Raw genomic sequence first — 22,536 nt, forward strand, 5'->3', positions numbered from 1 at the left:
AATGGCAAGAAAGCAGTATCACACAAATCCCAGCTCCAAAATGTATGTGTTGTATGACTTTAGGCAAGCTGCTTTTTCATTCTCTTTCCTCACCTGACAAAGGTGATACAGTACTGATCTCACAGCCTTGGTGTAGGGGTAAATGAGACACAAAGGCTTTAGGACACTGTCCAGAGCACAGTTGGCAAAACCTGTAAATGCGTACAATCACAGCCTCCTTGACAGGGTCCACTCCATGTGCACCCACCTCGTGGAGATTCCCATAATCCCCGGCTCTCTCCCTTAAGCCTTTCCTGTGTAACTCATTCCTGGGATTTGTCCTTCTTGACTTCCAAGGCTCAGCCCCAGATGCCAAGGCTGGGGCAGATGCCCCTCTCCTGTGCCTCTAGCCTTGTCCCACTGCATTGGGACCACTTCTCTACTTGTGTTTCCCTGGTGGACTGTGTGCTCCATTGAGAGCATCCTGTCTACCTCTGAAAGGCCAGGCCTTAGCACCAAGTGAAAAATACAAGAATTATAAAGAGGCAAATTCCAATTCACTATAACCAAAAACAACAAAAAAAGCACTTCCTAGTAATTAGGCTACAGCTCTTTGTATGCACATATAATCAATCAAATGCCACAATAACCCTGTGAGGTAGGTATTTTTATTCTAGTTTCACATGTGAAGGGACAGAGGCTCAGGAAATCTTGAAAACTCACTCAAAGCCACACAGAATTCAAACCCAGCACTGTCACACTCCAGAACCTATTCTTCAGTCAACACCAACCTGGTTCAGCTCTCAGTCCGCAAGGAGCAGGCTCTTGGCTCTACAAGAGCGCCCTCCTTTGCAAGGGATTTCCTTTAGAAAGGGGATCAAATTCTCTTAACATTCTTCTCCTTCTGAGACTCTACGAGTCTGCGAATTTAAATTATAAGTTCCTCAGAGGTCCATCTTGGCCTCCCTTGAGGTACTTAGCATGAGGCTGAGCACAAAATGGGCAAGTAATAAATTCAGCTTGAATGAATGAATGAGCAGATGACGGAAGAATAAATGGATGAACGATTTCATAAATGGGCAGATGGAGGGATAGATGGATAAATGAATGAATAAAATGAACAGATGACAGCTGATTTAGCACATGTCCAAGTCAGTTTTAACCTTGACATTTTCTTCTGGGCTCAAGGCAATCCACTGGACCTCAGAGAATGTGAAGAAGGGAAAACACCAGTTGGAGCCACAAAAGCCCCCGTGATCTGACACCCCACAGCTGTGGCCGCTCTTACCGGCACAGGTGGTCCATCCGGCAGAGGCCTCGCAAGTCCAGGCAGTTGGGCTTCTCCTTGTCCTCGTAGGAGCAGCTGGGCAGGATGGTTTGCCTGCGGCGTTCGGCGCACGCCTGGTCCTGGCAGGAGCAGAAGAGCATGCGGTAGGTGTACTCGCTGGGCACCCGGTCAAAGAACTGACGCAGGGCCTTGTGGCACTTGCGGCGGTTGCAGCGCTCCATGGACACGGTCTCACGGTTGCAGATGGAGATGTAGGAGGAGCGCAGCTTCTTGCAGTTGTCATTCAGGTTGCAGGCCTTGGCGGCATCCAGGCAGTGGTTGCTCTTGGTGCTGACCACGGGGTCTGCCCCCGTCCCTGGAGGAGAAAGGAGAGTGCAGATCAGAGGCCCACACAGGCACAAAGGGACACAGGAGCCCGAGATCAGTATACATCCACATGTCTGCTCTTTGTCTCAGTTTTCTCATCTGTGTAACAGGAATCACGTCGCGGGACCTGGCTCCTGAGATTGTGGTGAGCAATAAGGAATTAGTACACAGGTCCACGAAGTAAGAACTCAAGACAGTGTGAGACACAGGCTAAGCTGCACATGTGGGAAGTGACTGGGATGGTGACAATCAGTCCATCTTATCTCAAAGTTATCAATAAAGCCCAAAAGGCATGCAATCTCATGCATGTAGCCCTGTTTACAAATGCGGGAAATAAGGACTGGATGCATTGGCTCATACCTACAACCCCAGCTACTCACAAGATAGAGATTGGGAGGATCACAGTTTAAGGCCAGCTCAGACAAAACACTAGTGAGATCCCCGTCTCAACAAAGAAGCCCGGCTTGGTAGCACACACCTGTGATCCCAGCTATGTGGAAGGCATAGGCAGAAAGAGCATGGTCTGAGGTTGGCCCCCAGCAAAAAGTGAGACCCTATCCACAAAATAACTAAAGCAAAAAGTGTTGTGGGCCTGGCTCAAGTGGTAGGGCACCTGTCTAGAAAGCTAAACCCCAGCACTGGAAAAAATGCAGAAAATAACATGACTGGCTCAAGGTCACACAACCAGAGTGCCCTGATTCCCTGCTCTCAACAGCACACCTGAGCAGGGCTTCAATTTAGAGTGGGACAATGCTTATCACTGGGTCTATGGCAGCCAGGGTATGAGCAGTATCACAACCATCTCCTCACCCCCACCCTGTGACCACCGACACAGTCTCTAGCCAGTTCAAATATCCCTTCTGGATGGGGGAGGTACTGGCTGCCACTGCCACCTAAGAAGAAAACATTGAGCTGGGAGATACCTGCAAGTGTGTGGTCAGGGCTGCCCCCACCCCCACCTGGACCTTCAGGGCTGAGTTCGTAAGCAATCACAGGGCAGGTGTGCTTGGACATGATGTTTTGGGCCTCTGCCCACCAGGTGAAACACCTTAGACACAAAGCAAGACTCCCAGAAATTGCTATGCTCCCCTATCGGGGCTGCCCCATCCTCAGGTCTCACTTGTTCTGGAGAGACATGTGGCACAAGATGAACTGACCTCCACCACCAGACAGTTCCCACCTACACAGTGCCTGACGACAGACAGAGTGAGCAAGCAGGACCCATCCGCACACACCTCTTGAGATGTTCTGGTGTGAGCCAGGTGTACAGTCACCCAACTCAACCTCATCAGTTTACAGATTTTTTTTAAAATGAGCCCCGAGTGGGCAAGGGGCCTGCCCACAGTCACCCAGCAAACTGTCAGCAAACCAGAACAGGAGCCTGATCACCCAGCACTAGGGTATGCCAGGGAGGACCATCGGCTTCAGGCTTGAGAGAAGTCATAGCCTTTGCATCACTCTTTATTCACCCCAGCCTTTCTGAAGCATTTCTCTCTGTTCAAGGCACTGTCACTGGTGGAGGACTCAGGATTAGGCTAGTGGAGGCCACGATCCCTCCATGGTGGGCTCTGATGTTTCAGCATTTGCAGCACACAGCTCCTTGTATTTCCCTCACCTGGTCATTAAAGGCCTTTTAAGACCCAGTCCTCTGCTGGGTGCTGGGTGGCAACAAAAGTGTAAGAGGAAGCCCCCGTCTGGAAGAGCCGAACACTCCAGCTAGGAAACCAACAGGCAGAAGCACACAGTGGCCAGGACAAAGCCTCTGAGAACTGAGCCATCAGCCTTCAACTCCTGGCCCTGCTATTCACCAGCTGTGTGACCTTGGGCAAGTGACTAAATGTTTCTTTGCCTGTTTCCCTGTCTACCAAATAAAATCGTCATACACATAAATAAAATCACACATTTTTTTCTTTCTCCTGCATGTCGTGATTTTTCCCTGTCTACTCAAACATTCCCACCAGCTATTATAATGTCCATCTTAAAAAAAAAAGACCTCCTCATGATCATACACGCATTCCCTCCCCTACCACCACCTTTAAACTGCTACTCCTATTTTCTGCTTTTAAAGCAAAACCACTCAAACTAGTTGTTTATACCAGCCATGTCTTGCTCTCCTCCCATTCTCTGTTTGGACCTACTTCAGCCTGACATCTGCCCCCCACCCCAATTTGATGATCAGCAGTCCTTGGGCCTTACCCTCCCCCATCCATCAGCAGACCTAGACACAGAGGACCACTGCCTACTGACTGAGCCTCTTGCTCACTTGCCTTCCTCCATTCTCTTCTAGTCTCCCTGACACCCCTGCTCTGCCTGATTTACTGATTCCCCTCTTCATTGCCCCAGGCTCAGCCCTCCTCTCGATGCACCTGGGGCTCTCATATCATCTCATGGCTTTAAACACCATCAATAGGCTTTAATTTCTCCAGATCAAACCTCTCTGCTGAATCCATCCACCTGTCCAACTCCTACTCAGCCACTCTGCCTGAAACCCAAATCACACATCTCAAATCCAGACCCCCAAAGGCTACCCTCCCTGCCAACAGCCTTCCTCTGCCTGCTGCAAATAGCTGCACCCTTCCAGTAGCACAAGTCAAAACTCTGGCCATCCTCAACTCCTGTCATTCACAGACCAGATCAGGAAAAGCTGGAGGTTCTACTTCCTAAATGCATCCAGAATCTACCACTTCTCACCACTCCATTGCTACCACCTTGGACCAAGCCGCTATTTTTCTGTGCCTGGTAAAAGCCTCTTTCCAGGCACCATGCTTGACCCTCTGCCCCCTCTGCCCCCTCCTCTACCCCAAATAATCTTCTTTCACAGCAGGTGGAGTGAATCTTCTAGAATCAAAGGCAGAGAGATCATCCCTGAGCCTAAAGCATCCCAATGTCACTCCTCCATGTCACTCAGAGACCTTAGTATGACCTGCAATCTCTGAGTTTACACTGTCCAATATAGCCACATGTGGCCTTTGAACTTGAGATGCAACTAATACATTTCAAATATGTACACAAGATTGTGAAATACACACCAGCTTCTGAAAACTTAGTAAGAAAAAGAAAGTATATTACTTTATTGTATGCTGAAGGGATAGCAGGCTGGATAGATGGTGTTAAACAAATGAAGTATTAAAATTAACTTCACCTTTTTTTCTTTCTTTCCTTTTTCATGGTACTGGGGTTTGAAGTCAGGGCCTTGGGCTTGGTAGGCAGGCACTCTACCACTTGAGCCATGCCCCTAGCCCATTTTGCTTAGTTCATTTTTCAGATAGGTTCTCTTGCTTTTGCCCTGGGCCAACCTGGGACTAGAGCCTCCTACCTCTGCCTCCTGCCTCGCTGGGATTACAGGAAAGAGCTACCACATCTAGCTTGTGTTTTGAAATAAGGTCTCACTAATTTTTTACCCCACCGGACCTTGAACCACAATCCTCCCATTTCCACCTCCCTCCGTTTAATGTACTATTAAACCATTTAGAATTCCGTATCAGTGGTGCATGCTCTATTTCTTTTAACCAGACTGCTTATGTGACCATGCCTGCAACTCCCTCCTCCTGGTCACTCTACTCTTGAACTTCCTGGAACAGCCCAATGATGACCTGGCTGCAGGGCTTTTGCACTTGCTGTTCCCCTGGTCTGCAAGGCTCTCCTCTTCCCCCAGAACCACAGGGCAACTTTCCTCATTTGGTTCAGGACTCTCAGTCCTTCCTGATCACCTTCAGCATAATAACAGCCCCAACACTCCACTAACCTCCTACTCTGATCTGTTTTTCCTATTGCACTCCTCACCATCTGCCAAACTATATACTTTACTTACTCACCTGTTTGTTTGTCTCAAACATAAGCTCTATGAAGCCAAGGGCTTTGTAGGTCAGGCTTGTGGTTGTACTCACAGTACCAAGTATTTGATACATGGTTACTGATCAAGAATTTGATGAATGAAAGAATACTTTCTAGTTAATCAGTGTTTCCAAAAGTTACTGATATCATTAAGGAAACAAAACTGACAGAGAGCAGGTAACAATGGTCAATATAATACCACATATAATCAAGTATTAATGTGGAGTCCAGGTCAAAGAGGCTCAGAAGCAAAATCTGGGGGACCAACTCATTCACTGCAATTCCTGCTCTAACCAATAACAGCCCTGTGAAGGCAGAAAGAGAAAAGTTCCCCTTCTCTTTATTATAAAAAATAAAGAGTGTAAGCAGAGTGTGGTGGTACATGTCTATAATCCCAGCTACTCCAAAAGCAGAGGCAGGAGGATCACAAGTTCAAGGTCAGCCTGGGCAAAGTTGTTGAGACCCTAGCTCAAAACAAACTATGAACAAAAGAGCTGGGGATGGGGACATGGCTCAAGTGGTAAGGACCTCAAAAAAATTTTTGAAATTAATAAAGGGGGTAGAGGTACATCCAGACAAAAGATATCTGAATATCATTCAGTGATAAAGAAAATCAGCTATCAAGCAGAAGACATGGAGAAACGTCACATGGAAGAAGTCATACATATGATTCCAACCCCATGACATTTTGGAAAAGGGAAAGCAACGGGAACAGAGACTGTAAAAAGATGAGTGGTTATCAGGAGTTAGGGGTATGGGAGGGATGAACAGGCAGAGCACAAAGCATGTTAAGGGCAGTGGAAGAATTCTATATGATACAGAATGTGACATGCCCAAACCCACAGACTGTACGACACCAAAGTGACCCCCATTAGCCATGGGCTCTGGGTGGTAAAGGTTGCCACTGTAGTAGCCTCAGCTGTAGCAAATGTACCACGCTGGTGGGGGATGTTGACAGTGGGGGGTGGCTGTGAGGGAAGGGCAGGGAATTCTGTACCTGCCCTCAATTTTGCTGTGAACCTAAAATGGCTATAAAAAAAATCAAGTCTTTTAAAAGGGGTGGTTGGGGGAAATTAAAGCAGAAAGGGAATTAAGGTTGACTTTCCTAATCAGTCAATATAGTGTTGATCTTTATTGTGGGCCTACTATGTGTCAGGCACATCCAAGCCACTGGGGTGCAACCCAGTCTGAGATACAGCTGGAGCCAGCGAAACGACCCATCTGGGCCAGTGCTAATGCTATGTTCTGTGTGGAGGAAGTTGGGGTACAGAGAAGAAAGGTCCTGCCAGGAGCTGGGGTACCAGGAATGCAGTGGTATCTCTGACTCAATCAGAGGAAGTGAAGAGAGTGGAAAAGGGTTCCAGCCAGAAGGAACAGCAGGGGCAAAGGCCAGAAGGAACAAGAAGCAGTTCATTATGCCTGGAAATGGGAACCGAGCAGGAGAATGACAACAGGCAAGGGACTTGGCCATGCTGGAACATTTGGCCTCCCAAGCAATTCTCTGAGCTGCCATCAAGTCATTCATTCTGTGGGGGCCGTGTGAGGACCAAAGGATGCCTGTCAACACAAAGGCTACTGAGGGAAGGCCCTGCCTATGGGTCTCCCTGACCAACTGGTCCCTGTACCTGTCAGATGCCAGCTAGCTGGTGGGAGAGAAGAGCCAGTGGCCTGGGGCCGAGGTGGAGGAGAGAGATGAGGGGGACTCTGCAAAGGAGCAGGCGACAACTGAAAGCAGAACAGCAGCTAATTTAGGCCTGTGGCTGCGTCTAGGTTCCCCAGGTGCTCCATTCCCCTCCTCCCAGCATGTTCGGGAGCTAATGCCAGTGTAATTATAGCCCCAGTGGCTTCCATTTGGAGTTTGAATAGCGAAAGCATTTGCTAGGGGTGGGACATGTAAACCCCTGGGCCCAGACTTGGTAAATTTCCTAGAAAAAAATCAAGAAATGCTGTGATCTGAACAGCAACTGCCTGGTTACAGAGAAGATGCCCCTCCCCCTGAGCCTGCCAGGTGGGAGTGGGATGACAGGCCACTCCACTGCAGAGAAGGTCCCCTGGACTCTGGCCTCTGTTCCTATCCCAGGAGGCCACCCACTCAGACCTTCATCATTTGAGAGGCAGTCAGGTCCAGGCCCAGCCAGGTGCATGTAAACCTGGGTAGCATGTTTGAAACACAGCAGGCTTCTTTCCAGCCCACTAAAAAGTGCTCTCTCTCTTTTTCATCTAAAAGGCAAGTCCTCATTGGAGAATAAGAAAGAGTGTTGGACTCCAAACACAAATCTTGCCTGCCAGGACCCCTCACACTTCTGGGGTAACTGCCTCAGGCTGCAGCCCCTGAACCAAAATGTGCAAAGGGCAGAGATGAGGATTCCGGAAACAGAAGCCCCTCTCACTCCCCATCCCTCTCTGCACAAAGAACTGAGACCACCCAGGACCAGACACAACACAGGAGCTGGAAATGCATGCCAGGCCTGGCTGACCAGGACAACTTGTCCCTGACACATGGTGCTGCCCCTCCCCCATGATGGTGCCCTAGGCCTGCTGAGAGAAAAGCCAAGATAGGCCAAGAAGTAAATGGTAAACAGCTGCCCAAGGGAGAAAGAAACAGGATTTAATAATGCCTGGCACTTTCCAAAACCTCAGTAAATTCATCCTGCCAGCCCCAGCCCCTAAGGACACATCTTGGCTTCTTTATTCCCTCCTCTCTTCCTTCCTCCATGAGGGCCAGACAAGGGGGAGCGCAGCCAGACTCAGAGGGGCAGCTGGCCTCACCACCAGAGGCTCCAAATCAGCTTCCTCACACTTCTGCTTCACCCTGCTTCACCCCTGCCCTCACCCCAGCTTAGGGCACTGCCCTGAGTCAACGGTCCATCTGCAGCACCAGGCAGACCCTAGATAGTGGATCACCCTAGCCAGGGGGCATCTGAGCACCCTTCAAAATGACATTGTCTAACAGCTGTTCTACATTTGAATAGAATTAGGTTTACCAAACTTTAGTCACCCAAGTATCGCCATGTAATTTGGTCCTTATTAACAGTACTAATACTCAATTAATTGTGTCCTTAAATCCCTTAATTCTTAAATGAAATTTTTTAAATTTCTTTAATTGACCCACTTTTTAAATTTTTTAATACCTACCTAGATATGTCCTAAATGATAACATCTTCACTACTTCTGAATCTTTGTAAGTCATTAAAAGCACTGATATTAAAATAAAAATACTCCCTGTTGTGCCCATCTCGAATTCCAGCCTCCATGTGCATGCACTCAGAAACTGGGGACTGACTTAGAACTTCAGTGCACATGTGACTCAGACCCTTGGCCAGGGTCCTGTGGCTGGTGACCAGCATGGACTTTACACGCTACCTGTGATTCTCAAGCTACTTTCCAAAGTTTGAGAAGCACCACCTAGAGGTGAGGCAAGCTGCCCATAGCTCACTCCACAAACACACACACTCACTCACTCACACACACCCACACTCACATTCACACACACCTCACAACTTTCCAGGCTCACCTTAGCAGAGAGTGGCTTGTGGCCCTTTCTTGTCACCTAAGCATGCTTCCTGGGAGTTTTTCATTCTCTCTAACTCTTCCCTATCCCCTATCTCATCAAGACAGACTTTCTAACCACAAACTGGCATCTCCCTGTGGGAACAGAAATAAGAGGCTCAGTCTTCTGTAATATTCCAAGCCACCAGGACCCAGGCATTTCAACTCCCTTCTTGCCCTTCCAGGAAACTTTCCTTCTCACCCACTGACCACTTGCCCCCAATGCCTTCTGCAGCTGTCTGTCCCTTGCTCACCCTGGACTCTTGGGCCAGGCTGTGCAGCTCTGCCACTAAAGTAGGATCAGAGAACCTGAATCTTGCTTCTGTGTCTGCTTGTCCCAGCTGTATAAGACCCCAGGTGGACTCCCATCCCTCTCTGGGTCTCATTTTTTCATGTGCAAAAATTTGTGACTTTCTTGCCTACCCACCAGATGACACACGAAAGCAAGATTCTAAAGGCAAGAGGACCTGGGAATGCACCATAGCCCATCCTGTTCCTATGATTGGTAACCATAGGTCAACTATGGCAGACCCAAAGGAGTCCGCCCCTGTGCAAACAAACAACAGTATGGATGTGCACAGCACATACACACACACACACACACACACACGCTCACGCACACACACACACACACACACACAAGGGCTCCCAACTACACCTGCCTCTCCAAAAACAGATGCATGGCCCTGCAGTTAGCAGTCAGTCAAATAACATTCAGCCAACAAATACTGTCACACCAAGTATCTGCCAGGCCCTAGAAATTCAGCTGTAAGTATGAAAAACAGAGTCCCTGCTCTCCAGGGGCTTTAATTCAAATGAGAGGAAGACTGGTACTAAATACACAAATAAAATAATTTTAAGGACTGATAAGCAAGGTGCAGAAAGTAAGAAAATTCAGAAGAGAATGATGCAGGGGATGGGGGGATGATAAGGGATAGTGTCCCAGAGAAGGCTTTATCAACCTGAGACAGAATGATGGACAGGAGTGTAACACAAAAATTCTAAGGTAAGAGAATTCCAAGTGAAAGGAAGAGCACATACAAAGGTCCTGAGACAGGCATGAGCTTGACATATTTGCAGTCAAAAGAAAAGACAACAGGGTGACTGAAGCTTTCCCAAAGAGGCAAAAGTTAGAAGGAAAAGAAGTCAGAGGGACAGGCAGGGGAGATCCATGACCTTGCAGGGCATGGTAAGAAATTTACATTTTATTCTAGAGTGCTAAGCACTTGAAAAGCAAGAAGGAAGGGAGCCACAGGAGCTCATTGACCATCCTGTGGAAAGAAGGCAACCAGGAGAAGAAGCAGGAGAGGAGACAAGTTGTGGGAAAATGGATGGCTGAGATCATCCTGTTGAAGGAGACAATCCAAGCTCAGAAAGGCAAATGTGGCATGTTTTTACCCATATTTGAAACCTAATGTAATAATAATAATACATGATCATAAACGGGAGACCGGGGGAAACTAGCAGAAAGGGGAGGGAGAAAGGAGAAGGTGATAGGGTGAATACAATTGAAGTACATTATATATACATACAAAACTTCATAATGAAGCCACTAAAAACTGTTAAAAAGTGAAGGAAGGGGGGACTTTGAGAAACAGTAATACAGATGGGGTGAATTTGATCAAAGTACATTAGGTGCATGTATGTAAATATTCCAATGAAACCCCTTTGTACAATTAATTTATACTAATAAAATATTTTAATTAAAAAGAAAAAAGGAATTGGCAAAAACCAAAATAACACAATAGCTTTATTATTACAATTTTTAATGAATTCATAAATACACATTTAAAAAGAAGATGAGACAGTGACAGGCTCTTGTGGCAGCAGATAGAAGAGGTGGAGTCTTGGGCGGGTGGTCATTGCAAAGATGGTGAGAAATGAATGTGTTCTGCATATGCTACAGGGATGACAGCAACAGGATTGGCTGGGTTTGGGGTGGGAGGAGAAAGAACTCTGGAAGTCCTGGGTCCTAGTTCTGAGCATCCAGGTAGATGGTGATAGAATTTCATGAAACATGGAAAAGGGAGGAAGAAGAAGGGGCAGAACGAAATAGACCATCCTGGTTTGGATTCGGTGGGTGTGAGAGGCCTCATCGGTGGCCAGATGCAGTGGTGGCAGAAAGAAGGATCAGTGAGCTGGAGTTCAGGAGGGAGGTCTGGGATAAAGGCACCAAACTGGGCATCACTGACAGGAAGGGCTCTTTAAAGTCACACAGCTCAGCCAGGCCACCTAGGTGAAGGGTGAGAATAAAGACAAGGAAAGGAGTCAGGACACAGCTCTAGGTGCCAGTGTTTAGGCACTGGTTTCATGGAAGTCAAGAGGTTCAAAAAGGAAGGAAGGTCAACTGGATGGTCAACTGACCCCAATTAATTAGGGGTGTGTCAAGAATGAGGTACAGAATAAACAAACTCCATCCAGGGCTAGATGGAAGGCAGGAAGGACATGGACTCATAGAGAAAGGCAGGGGACAGGAGAAGAGATGGGCCAGAAGGGGGAAGTAGCCCATAATGCAACCGAACCTTCCCTAAGCCTTCCCATGGGTTGCAGCCACCCATAGGATCATGACCTCAACATCTCTTGTTCTGAAGGGAGGCATCCAACCCCAGGTTCACTTTTACAATCAGCACTTTCTGAACTCCCTCTCCTTAGAAGTCAGGGATAACTGAAGATAGTAACACCACTGACAAGACTTCTGCCTACCAGAGAGAGACTAGAGTCAAATAAACACATAAACTTTCCCCTTTACCCGAGGCTCACTCCCCACTGGTAATAGAAGGGCTCTAGCCCAGCAGTGGCTTGGGAGGTAGAGGATTACCCAGAGTTGGGCCACCGGCTAGCAGAGCAAGTATGTAGAGGTTATGTATCCTCATTGAGTCTCACTTGCCTCATATGAAAATAGGGACACAAAGGCCACACTACCCACACACAGGACACACTCAAGAGGAAACACAGAGAGTGTTGATGAAGAAGCCCACTATGGTTTGAGTGTAATTTGAATGTCCCCAAGGGTCCATGTGTTAAAAGCCTGGTCCCCAGAGGGGTGCTATTGGGAGATAGTGGAATCTTTAGAAGTGGGTCCTAGTAGGAGGTTCTTAGGTCATGGAAGACGTGCTCTTGGAAGGTAGTTCTGGTGGGACTCTTGGTAGTTCTCTAGAGGAGACTGCGACAAAAGCCTGAGTTTGGTGTCACCCTCTCAATTCAAGTTCAAGATGTGACCATTTGCTTGTATATACACTACCCACCACGATATGCTGCCATCCCCTCTCCAGAGGCCACCCAACCTTGGACTTTGAATCTCCAAAACTGTGAGCGAAATAAGCCTTTTCTCTTTACTAGTTAGTTGAACTCCAGTATTTCATTATGGTAACACAAAACTTACTAACAACAACTTTCAAAGTTTCCATCCTATAATGCAGATGCAATAAGGGCTGGTTTAAAAACAGGTCACCTGGCTGGACAGGTCCTCCCTCCCATCTATCTCCCCATTTCTGCTACATTCATGGTGCCCTACTAGAATAGGCCAGATCCTTGTGTCCCAGTCTCTACATACCATGTTCCAAGAGAAAAGGGTCCCCAGTCTCCGCCTTCATGAGCAAGAGGACACGTCAGAGCTGCACTCCATTATCCAAGAAGACCAATGGAACAGGACCTCAGGGTCCCTTCTCACCTTTGGGCCCTGCACCCCTACAAATGGTGACCAGGAGGCCTATAGCAACAAGACGGAAGTGCTCCTTCATCTTCCCCAAGAAAAGATAGAACCAATTCCAGAGCCTCAGCTCCCAGTCCTCTCAAAGTCCGGGGATCTGGGGGAAAGCAAACCATTGCCCCCCTCTGCTCTGAGTGTCTAGGGCACTGCACTCCTCTGACCCACCCTGGAAGTCCAAGTACAGGTCCCTTACAGTCTTCACTTTCTTTCTGGACTTTCCCTCACCTCCTTTACCACCACAGCCACCTCAAGTACTCTCTAGGGGAAACTGAATTTTTGGAAGCAGGCCAACCCACCAAAATTCAATTTGATGAGTGGCAAATTCACTGAAAATCAACCAAAAAAATCAATCTGATGCTTGTGAAAATGATTTTACATTTTGTCAATTTTTAACCATGTTGAAAATTGTTTCTTCAATTCTTCAAAAAGCCGATCAGTCTTAATTTTGTGGCTGTAGCATTTAAAAAATTAAGTTTCATTCTTTCCCTTGTGAAAGGACCACATTTCAATACTTCAATTACTTTTGAAAATAGTTTGGAAGTTTAGGGGATTTCATGTTAAAAATTCTTACCACTCCCATGCCAACTCCCATTATGTTATATCAGCTTTAATTTTGTATTTATAACAACTGAAAATCAAAATGGAGGCATTCCGTATTGATGTGATTGACCCAAGTCTTTCCTTGGCATTTTTTATTTGTGGTAAATAGATGTATGCATGAGGCACCAACCTTAAGCTAAAATTTTGTTTACTGATTATAAAAATACTTTTCTCACCATAGAAAATCTACATGAACTCATGACCCTTAGATTCCAATAAAACTGAATATATCTCAAAACATAATTATGAAGTTCATTTGTAAAAACCTTCAAAAACCAGGAAAACCATTCAATGAGCATTTCTAAAAACTTGTCAAGTAAGTCAAATTGGGTATATCAATGTCTTTGGTAAAATCAGTGGCCTAGTCACTTAACATGCTAATTGTGAAAGAAGGAACCGTTGTGTGGCTCATGGATGGATGACCTTCCGACCCAGAGCAGGTGGGAAGATCTCCTTTCTCCTCAATACTTCTGTGCCATCTGTTCTCATGTAATCATCAAGCCACTTGTCAACTGCCCACACTTCTCTCTAGGTCTGTCACCTACCATCCCCACCATTCCCCTTGGGAATGATTCACATCTGGCTCACCAGCTTCCACTCACACATATTCCTGCCTCCTGTGATCTCTTCCTACCCCTGGGCCCTGTCATGGTCATTGCTTTCACAGACATTGCTTTCACAGTTCCAGAGAGGGAGTTACAGTTCCCTCTCTGGAACTCCTACTCCAGCAATTTCACAACCTCCCAGATTTGACTTATTGACCTAATCAATTGCTGTCCCTCAACCACCTCCCACCCTGTACCCCCAGTCTCAACTCCCTAACCTCCAGGCAAATATCTGGTCTTCTCAGCCATTCTTCCTCCATCACACTTGCTAACTGCCAACTCTAGTGAAGTGAAACCACCCGTGCCACTTCACACTGGCCCCTGAGCAGCTAAAGGTCACCAGGAAACACACACATAACTGGGATGACTAGTCTCACTTCAAATTCCTGTCCTTGAACCTCAAATGCCTAGTAAAAGCCATTCACACTTTCTGCTTTAGTTTCCCTAAACTCTCTCTCCCCTCACTTGTTCTAGTCTGATTGCATTGTGTTTGGTGTATTCATGCTGCTATAACAAAATACCACAGGCTGGGTAGCTTATAAATAATAGAAATTCATTTCCCATAGTTCTGGAGACTGAGAAGTCCAACATCAAGATGCCATCAAATATGATATCTGGTGAGGGCTCAGTTCTGGGTTGGGGATAGCCATCTTTTCACTGGGCCCCACTTGTTAGAAGTTCTAAGAGAACTCTCTGGGAAATATTTTACAAGGGCACTAGTCTTGTTCACAAGGGACCCATCTTCATGACCTTAATCATCTCTCAAAGATCTTCTAATACCACCACCTTAGGGGTTAGGATTCCAACATAAAAAATTGGGAGGGGACAAAGACATTCAGACCATAGCACTTTGCTTCATACTTTACAAGGAAACAGATGGTTAGTATAGATATACTCTTACCTGCCAACAACCAACCTATCTCATGTGTAACCCAGCTACAACTTCTCTGTTACTAGGGAGAGGGAACCCCCTTCCCAGCCTGTCAAAGCTGCCCTGCCTTCTGGGCTCGTGTATGCCACATGACATCTCACTGCTCAAGGACACCTATTCTGGTTCCTCACTCCTTTCTTATGCCTTCCAACTTCTCCCTCCCTCTTAGATCACCCCCAACGGGGTACAAATGTGCTATTATTGCCCATCTCAACACAAAACCACACCAAAAACAGAGCCTCTCCTTGATCCCCAGTTGCCTATTGGGCTGTTCCCCTTCATGGTAAAGCTTGAAAAGGCAATCTCTGGTTGCTGTCTTGACCCACTTGCCTCACATTCTCCTCCAGTCTCCCCAAATAGACCTTCCCACCTCACCCTCCTGCAAGACCCTCTAGGAGAAATGGGGGACTACATGTGGCCAAGTCAGATGGTCACTCCTCTAAGCATCTCTTGCTTGACCTTCAGCTGCACCAGCATGGTTATCAGTTCCTCTTTCTGGACACCCATGCCTGCCTCAGCTCCCTAGACACCCCTTCTTCTCTGGCCCTCATCTCAGTTCTTTGTTTAGAGACCCCCAGCCTTGACCTCTTCTCTGACTATGCACTCTCTCTTGGTGATCTCATGCTTCCAAGGCTTAAAACACCATCTAAATGCTAATGACTGTCTATATATATATCCACTCTGACCTTGGCATTTCCAGGTACAGGTCTACTTAGCATCTCAAGCCTAACTTGGCCAAAACTGAACTCTTGACTTCTGCCCACCTTACTGCCAGTCTGTCCCTCTCCCCATCTTCTCCATCTTAGTAAATGGCAGCATCATTGTTCAAGCCAAAAATATGAGAGTTATCAATAGTCCGCCTCTACATCCTCTCAACTCCACTACAAGATCTTATCCCAACCTTGTGCATTCTTCCCATCTCTCCTATGAATGTCTCCTACCTGAACCTTTTAGCAGACCCCGCTACTACCACCCTTGTCCGTGTCCTCTTCCTCCCCATGACCTGTTCTCCCATATCACAAGCTTCTTTCAAATGCATAAGTCATACTGTGCTGTTCAACTGTCCAAAATCCCCCAATGCTTTCTTTCCTCACTCTTGAAATAAAATCCCAACTCCAAACCACCTGCAGCAGCTCAATGACTGGCCCTGTCTGCCTCATCACCCTTCCCCCACCATACTACCATCTCCATCACCCTCAGGGGTTGCAGCCACGTGGCCCTCCAAAGGTCCCACCTCCACATGTGGGTCCACACCTAGGGTCTTCCCCAACCTGTTCCAACCTTGCCAATCCCCTGATCTCCTCATGCCAGCCCTTTTTGTGAGTCAGAGTTGGGCATTCCCAGTCACCTCACACCATCATCCTATTTTAATCTCTGCTTGCATTCATCACAATCTTATATTTTTCTTGTGAATTTGTTCCTTGGCTTGTTTTCTACTTTCCTCCATCTCTTCTAATGAGCATGAGTTCCCTAAGAGCAAAGCTTCCTTTGTTTCTGTTACTGATGCATCCTCAACACCTGGATCAGGACCTGGCATAGGAAAGATGCTCAGAGAACATGTGGGGATGAATTTCTCCTGCAGAGAGGGCACCTGAGCATCCAGAGCTCATGGAAACAGCCTCCAGACTAGGATACCCCAAATCATACACACAAATTTAAGTCCTCTCAGTATTTTGTGGGACCACATGGCTTTTCCATTATCTAACACTTCCCAGTGTTCATCCCTAGACCACTCCTCCCAGAGCATTCCAAAGAAACCACAAAGGAAGCTGAGCGGAATGCTTGCTCCCTGAGCCCCGACAGGTTAGATTCTGTTGTGACCAGGAGAGCACATGGCTCCCACCTCTACCAGCCCCCTTTCTGCCCCAAATCCACAACCACTCTCCCACACACCACCCACATGCAAGAACAACCCCATGCATACACACATCACCTTACACACAGGCCACCCCCACATACAATGACACAAAACCCCATATTCACCCTGAAACACAATTAGTTGTATACATGCCACATAACTGACACACACCACCTCACAAGCACACTGACACACACCTCCAAACACACAACACATATATACACAAATTGGCCCACACACACATACCGCCATCTACACATCCCTGCCACATCTACCACACACACATGACCTCATGCACAAATCACCGACACATACACCATGAATGCTCTCCCTCCCCTGCTACACACTATACTCTTCACCCCCCCCACTGACCCCTCTCTTTGCTGTGGTCCTTTCCCAGCACACCATGGAGTTACAGGAGCACATGAACAGACAAGCTGGGGAAGGGAGTTCCAGTGCGGGGACTCACGTCATACACACCCAACTTTCTCTTTGGATAAACTCGAGTGGGTGCCATTAATAGCTAAGCTAGGAGCCTGCTTGGGAGTGCAGAATCCTGCTGGGAAAGGCAGGAAGGGTCCAGCCAAGAACAGCCCCACAGCCAGCTGCCAGCAGAGCCTGTCATACACAGAAGGAAAAGCAAGCAGGTGGCAGAAGTGTATCAGAAAATACCCTCATTCCCAAAAGAAATCACACCCCAACCACAGCACCTGAAATTCTACCATTAGGAAGCCTTTCTTTGGGGTTAAATTTATTCTCTGCTGGTCCTTTTTTTTTTCCCTAGCAATTTCTTCCTTAGACACACAGGCAACCAAAGATGAAGTCACCAACACCCTGCTCATGCCTTAGTGTAACAAAATCCTTCTACCTGCTGACAGGAGCCCGAGGTCCCTGTCTTTTACAGGAGAGAGGAAATGGAAACAGAAGAGGGGGATGCAGCTCTCTCCAGCTCCATCAGTCCTGGGTGGGAAGCTAACTCCCTCTCTGTGGGTTCCAGCTACCCATCAGCACTGAACAGCCACTGGTCACTTGGCCTCAGCTCCCCAGATCCCATGGTCCCCTCCCCCAAGCCTTCTCCCCTTGGCCAGCAGAGGAGTTCTCCCTGAAAGAGGAAGGGTGTGAAAGAGGTGACAGAGATGCAGCTAAAGCCCAATTTTCGTTGACACTCAGAGACTCTGACAGCTGTTAGAAAAAGAATGTGATTTTGAAATTTAAATAACACACTTCTGCATTCGGCTCAGGGAGACAACCTAAGGATAAGCAGTTTATCGCCTGAGCCACCATGAAGGGGGGCAGGGTGAGAGGCTGCCTGCTCCTCTAGCTCCTTCTGCCCACCCACATCCCCCATCCCCACGGCTGCCGGACAGCCACAGCCTGGCCTCCTGGATGATAACACTGGCTCTCCCCATCTCTCTGCACAACCCAGGAGAAGGGGCTGTAGGGGCAAAGCTCCACACCAGCCTCCCCCATGGGCAGGGAAGTTGGAGGGGGGCAGGTCAGGGATGGCAGGGGCTTTCCTAGCTTAGCTAGGCCCCCATCTTCCTCCAGTCCCTTTAGGGTTTCTGAGATGCGCTTTATAGGGAGCTGACTCTTGCACCCAGGGATAAGTCCCTCCTCCATTCAAGGGAGGGTCCCATGGGACCTTGCCCCGACCAGGCAGTCATCCAGAACTCTGTCATGGAGAAGTCCGGGGCAGGAGCCATAAGGAAGGACACTCCAGAGAGACCATTCCCCTACCTACCACAATAGTCAATATTCAATGTCCCCTGAGTTCACCAGGCTCAGATGACATGGGGTCTCCTCATCAAAACAAGCTCAGTCCAGTCTCCCAGTCATGTTGCGGCCAGAAATGTCATTTCCAGGTCCCACTTCCTCCTCTTCCAAGGCTTCTCTGATTTCCCCAGGCTCTGCCTCCCCCAAACTCTTGAGGCAGCACTTGGTCTGCCCCACACAGGCAATTCACCATCTATAGGATGTCCCAGTGGGTGTCTGCATAGCCTCCTGGATGGTAAGAACATGAGTATGACATTGTACTACAGTGGTCTGTGCTGTCTCCGCCTCACACTCTATATGGCCTGAACAAAATGGTGTTCATTTCAGGTCCAGGTCCTCTTCTTCCAGTACTTCCTGGGCTTCAGAAGGGTCTACTGCATCTCCACACCTCTGAACTCCTAAGGTGTGACATTTCACAATCACTTGGACTTCTCAGTTGCCTTTTCCTGGGCAGACTGAACACTCCCACTAGGCCATTCACTCTCTCCAATCTCCAGAAAGTGACACCAATGATCACCATCCCAGGTACTACTGCACACCAAGCAGGTGTCCAGGGCAAGCCAGGTACCATGTGAGGAGTTGCCCATGTCATCACCAGTCCTTGTAGGTCAGCTGAACTGCTGCATTTACAAATGAGAGAAATGAGGCTGGGGAGGGGGCGTCAAGTGGCCCTAGGTCACATAGCTATGTAGCTAGTAGGAAAAGGCCAGGATTCAAGACTAGGATGAGCCAGCCTCAAAGTCCATGTCCCACCCTATACTCCAGAACCCTCTGTGGATGTGTATTAGGTACAAAGCACAGTGCTAGCGGTACAAAAAGGAATGTACACACCAGACACAGAGAGACCAGCACCACAACTGCACATGCCCAACATGTGGGGATGAACACCATGATGAAACCATGCCATGACAAGAGAGCAAGGGTGGCGTTCACCTCTTGGGGCCATATACAAGGCTTCTTGGCAAGGGGTAGGACTAGAGCATTAGGTCTCTTCTCTCCTGAGCTCCCAAGAAAGAGATCATTGGGTCCTCCAGCAAGAATGTCCCGGGGCTCCATTCAAGAAAGCTTACTAGATGGTTTCTGGGCCAGAGACACTGCCAACTTCTACCTCCAAGCCACAAAAGGCCACAAAGCCAAGGACTCCTGCCAGCCTCCACCTGTCCCCACCCAGTCACAGAAGGCTATTTACTGTCAGAGAATCTCACTGAGCCCCAGGGTCCCCCTATCATCTAAAAAATTTCCTAGTGACCTTACTTCAGCTCCCATTAAACACTATTCATGGTGTCAAGTCACCAAGAAGCATGCAACCATTTCCCAAATGCCACCTAGGCCGACTTTGCCACCATCTGCCATCTGACCTTGAAGAAATCACTCCATGATAATTTTTAAATAGCTAACATATTTTCATGCAACATGTCAGGCATGGACCAAGCATTTTCCTGCATTGTCTCATTTAATCCTTGCAAAAATCCTAGAAGATAGGTGTTTCTGCCAGCCTAATGTTGGGCAAGAGGAAACTGGGGCTTAGATATGAAGCATTTGTCTAAGATACACCCTGGGCAGAGCTGAAATCAAGACTTGAACCCTGGTTTACAGCTGTCCCTTCTTTCTGGGCCTCAGTTTCCTTTACTGTCAGATGAAGGGATGGGCCTACATAATCCCTAAGTTCCTTTCCAGCTACAGAAAAGAAAATGATGCACTCCATAAACCTGCTTCTTGCTGTGCCTCAAGCAACACTTGCACGAGATGCCAAGGCAGGCTTCTCACCCAGAATATTGAGACAGTGCCCAATGACAGCCAAGGTCATCTGCTCATTGCTTCTCCCTTAGGCATGGCCTGAACGGCTGTGAGGGCCACCTCTACAGTCCCATCCAGTCCTTTTTATCCCCACATTGATATTCAGCCACTTCTCAAACTCCACTGAGGCCCATACCCCAGCTGACTCCAGATCACCCTCCAGGAACTTCATTCCTCTCTGCCTAAAAGCTCTTTTCTTTATTTTCTGCCTTTTCTGCCCTCTCCTATCTTCTCAGCTTTAAGGTCACAGAGGCCTGGGGATAGAGGAGTCACTCAACTTCAGCTCCTGGACCTCTGCATGCTCTCTAGATGACCTCCCCCCTCCACTACACGTCAGGCAGAAGGATGATAAGCAATTGCCAAGGTTGGCTTGGTCTCCAATTGCAGCAGGCACACAGCCTATGACCAGTCTCATGGAAGCCTCTTCACTAACCCAGGCAGTAGGTAGCAGGTAGGTAGCACATGCCTGTCTTACAAGCATAGGAATCACAGGCCAAAAAGGCCACAGTAAGGCCCAACATCACACACCTGTTCCGATTTGGATCTTAAATATCCCCCAGAGACTCATGTGGTGATGGTTTGGACCCTGGCTAGTAACACTATTAGGAAGTGGTGAACCATTAGGAGGTAGAGCCTAGTGGGAAGAAGTTAGGTCACTGGGGGCATGTTCTTGAAGTATTGTCGGGACCCATGGCCCCTGCCTCTTGTGCTTTTTGCTTCCTGGCCATCATGAGGTAAGTTGTTTACCTCAGGTATGTTGTCACAGCAGTAGAAAACTGACTAACACTGTCAGGCTCAAGGCCCATGTTTTTCCCATGCACCAGGTATCCCCTTAAATGTTATTTCATGTTTTCAAGGATGGCTTGAATTGCAAGAAACAGGACATGAAATCTATCTTCCATGTTAGATGCGGGACATTCAATGCTTCCAACATCCCTGTCTCAGGGCAGGGTCAAACTGCTGAACCCAGGGCCTGTCAGGTGTAACTAGGAAGAGAAGAGGGGAGGACAAAGCACACCCTCTCTGGAGCATCTGGGCAGCAGAAGGTGTTATAGAACTCCTGGCAGCTTTCCTTCCCTACCAAATTGCAGTAGGACTTGCCAAGAACCCCAACTAGAGAGAAGGTAAGAGATGAAGAAGAACACATACCCCGGAGGCCCCTATAAAATGGTCCCAAGTCATAAACAGAACATGTAAAGAGATAAAGGGAATTGGGTCCCAAAGATACAACAGCCTTCTGCCCTGACACCCTAGCTGGGGACAGTGAGCCCCAAAGAGGCTGCAATCCCCACACAGAGATGGTAGAGATGCTACATCTAGCAAGGCACGGGCATGAAAAGTGGGGAGTGGTTTCCTGCCAATTGCATGCAACACTATAGGATACAGCCTCCTAAGCCCAAAGTAGTGGTGCAGGATGCAGTCGCCTGACTTCTTTTTGCTGCACTCCCTACAATGGCCTACTTGGTTTCTTAGTGGTGGAGCCAGCACTGCCCCTACCAGCTGTGCCCAACCCAATCCTAAGCCTGCTCTGGGTGGAGCAGATTCAACAGAGGAGGGACCATCCCAGTCCCCAAAGTCTGGCCCTGGTGGTGGGGAGTAGTCTGGAGCACAGAGATTCAGAGCATTGTAGAGTCCAGTTATCACTGGACAGCAGGTAACAGGAGGCTCATTCGGTGAGCTGTGCATCCAGTAATTTTCTCATTTGTCTTGTCAACATCCTTGTGCCATAGAGTGTCAAGTCCATTAGGTAAAGATTTTCTACTGGGAAGATACTTAAGCATTGAGTCCAGGAAGCAGTTAGGGGCCTGGGTTAAGGTGAGGACCTCAGCATCCACAGAGCAAACCAAAGGTATTTATTTACTGGAGTAAATCCAGTGGCACCTGCCCACACTGGAATCATCAGCTGTTACCTGAGCAATAGATAGAGTGGGACAAGGGTGCCTGGGGACCCCATAGCATACCACCATAGCACATATATGCCAACAGTGTTCTCATTCTGCATTTGAGCCCCAGGGCATTGTCTCAAAAGAACCAATCCAATGCAGATTTCTATTCCAAAGTAACCAGAAATGTGAGAATCAGAATGTCAGTCAGTCCATCATCTATCCCAGCCTCAGTGGATGAGCAAGATTAATCAGAGAGCTATCATCATACCCACAAGAGGAACTAGGATGGGAGCCTGAGCTCAATGCCTCTTCTAGTATCCCATTGGGGGTTTTATAATCATGGGAGCCAAGGGAAGGGTGC

General features: G+C 47.9%; 1 protein-coding gene across 4 annotated transcripts in view; it reads right to left on the reverse strand.

The window, feature by feature from the left end:
* Positions 1 to 22,536, reverse strand: part of Gfra2 (GDNF family receptor alpha 2) — an 89,891-nt gene that overhangs the window by 53,026 nt on the left and 14,329 nt on the right. For all 4 annotated transcript variants that reach the window (XM_074055126.1, XM_074055124.1, XM_074055123.1 and 1 more), the window contains one exon: positions 1,268 to 1,622. In XM_074055126.1, the coding sequence (XP_073911227.1) occupies positions 1,268 to 1,622 (355 nt within the window). The remainder of the gene's footprint in view (positions 1 to 1,267; positions 1,623 to 22,536) is intronic.

This window comes from Castor canadensis, chromosome 14, assembly GCF_047511655.1.
Source record: "Castor canadensis chromosome 14, mCasCan1.hap1v2, whole genome shotgun sequence".
Classification (NCBI taxonomy): domain Eukaryota; kingdom Metazoa; phylum Chordata; class Mammalia; order Rodentia; family Castoridae; genus Castor; species Castor canadensis.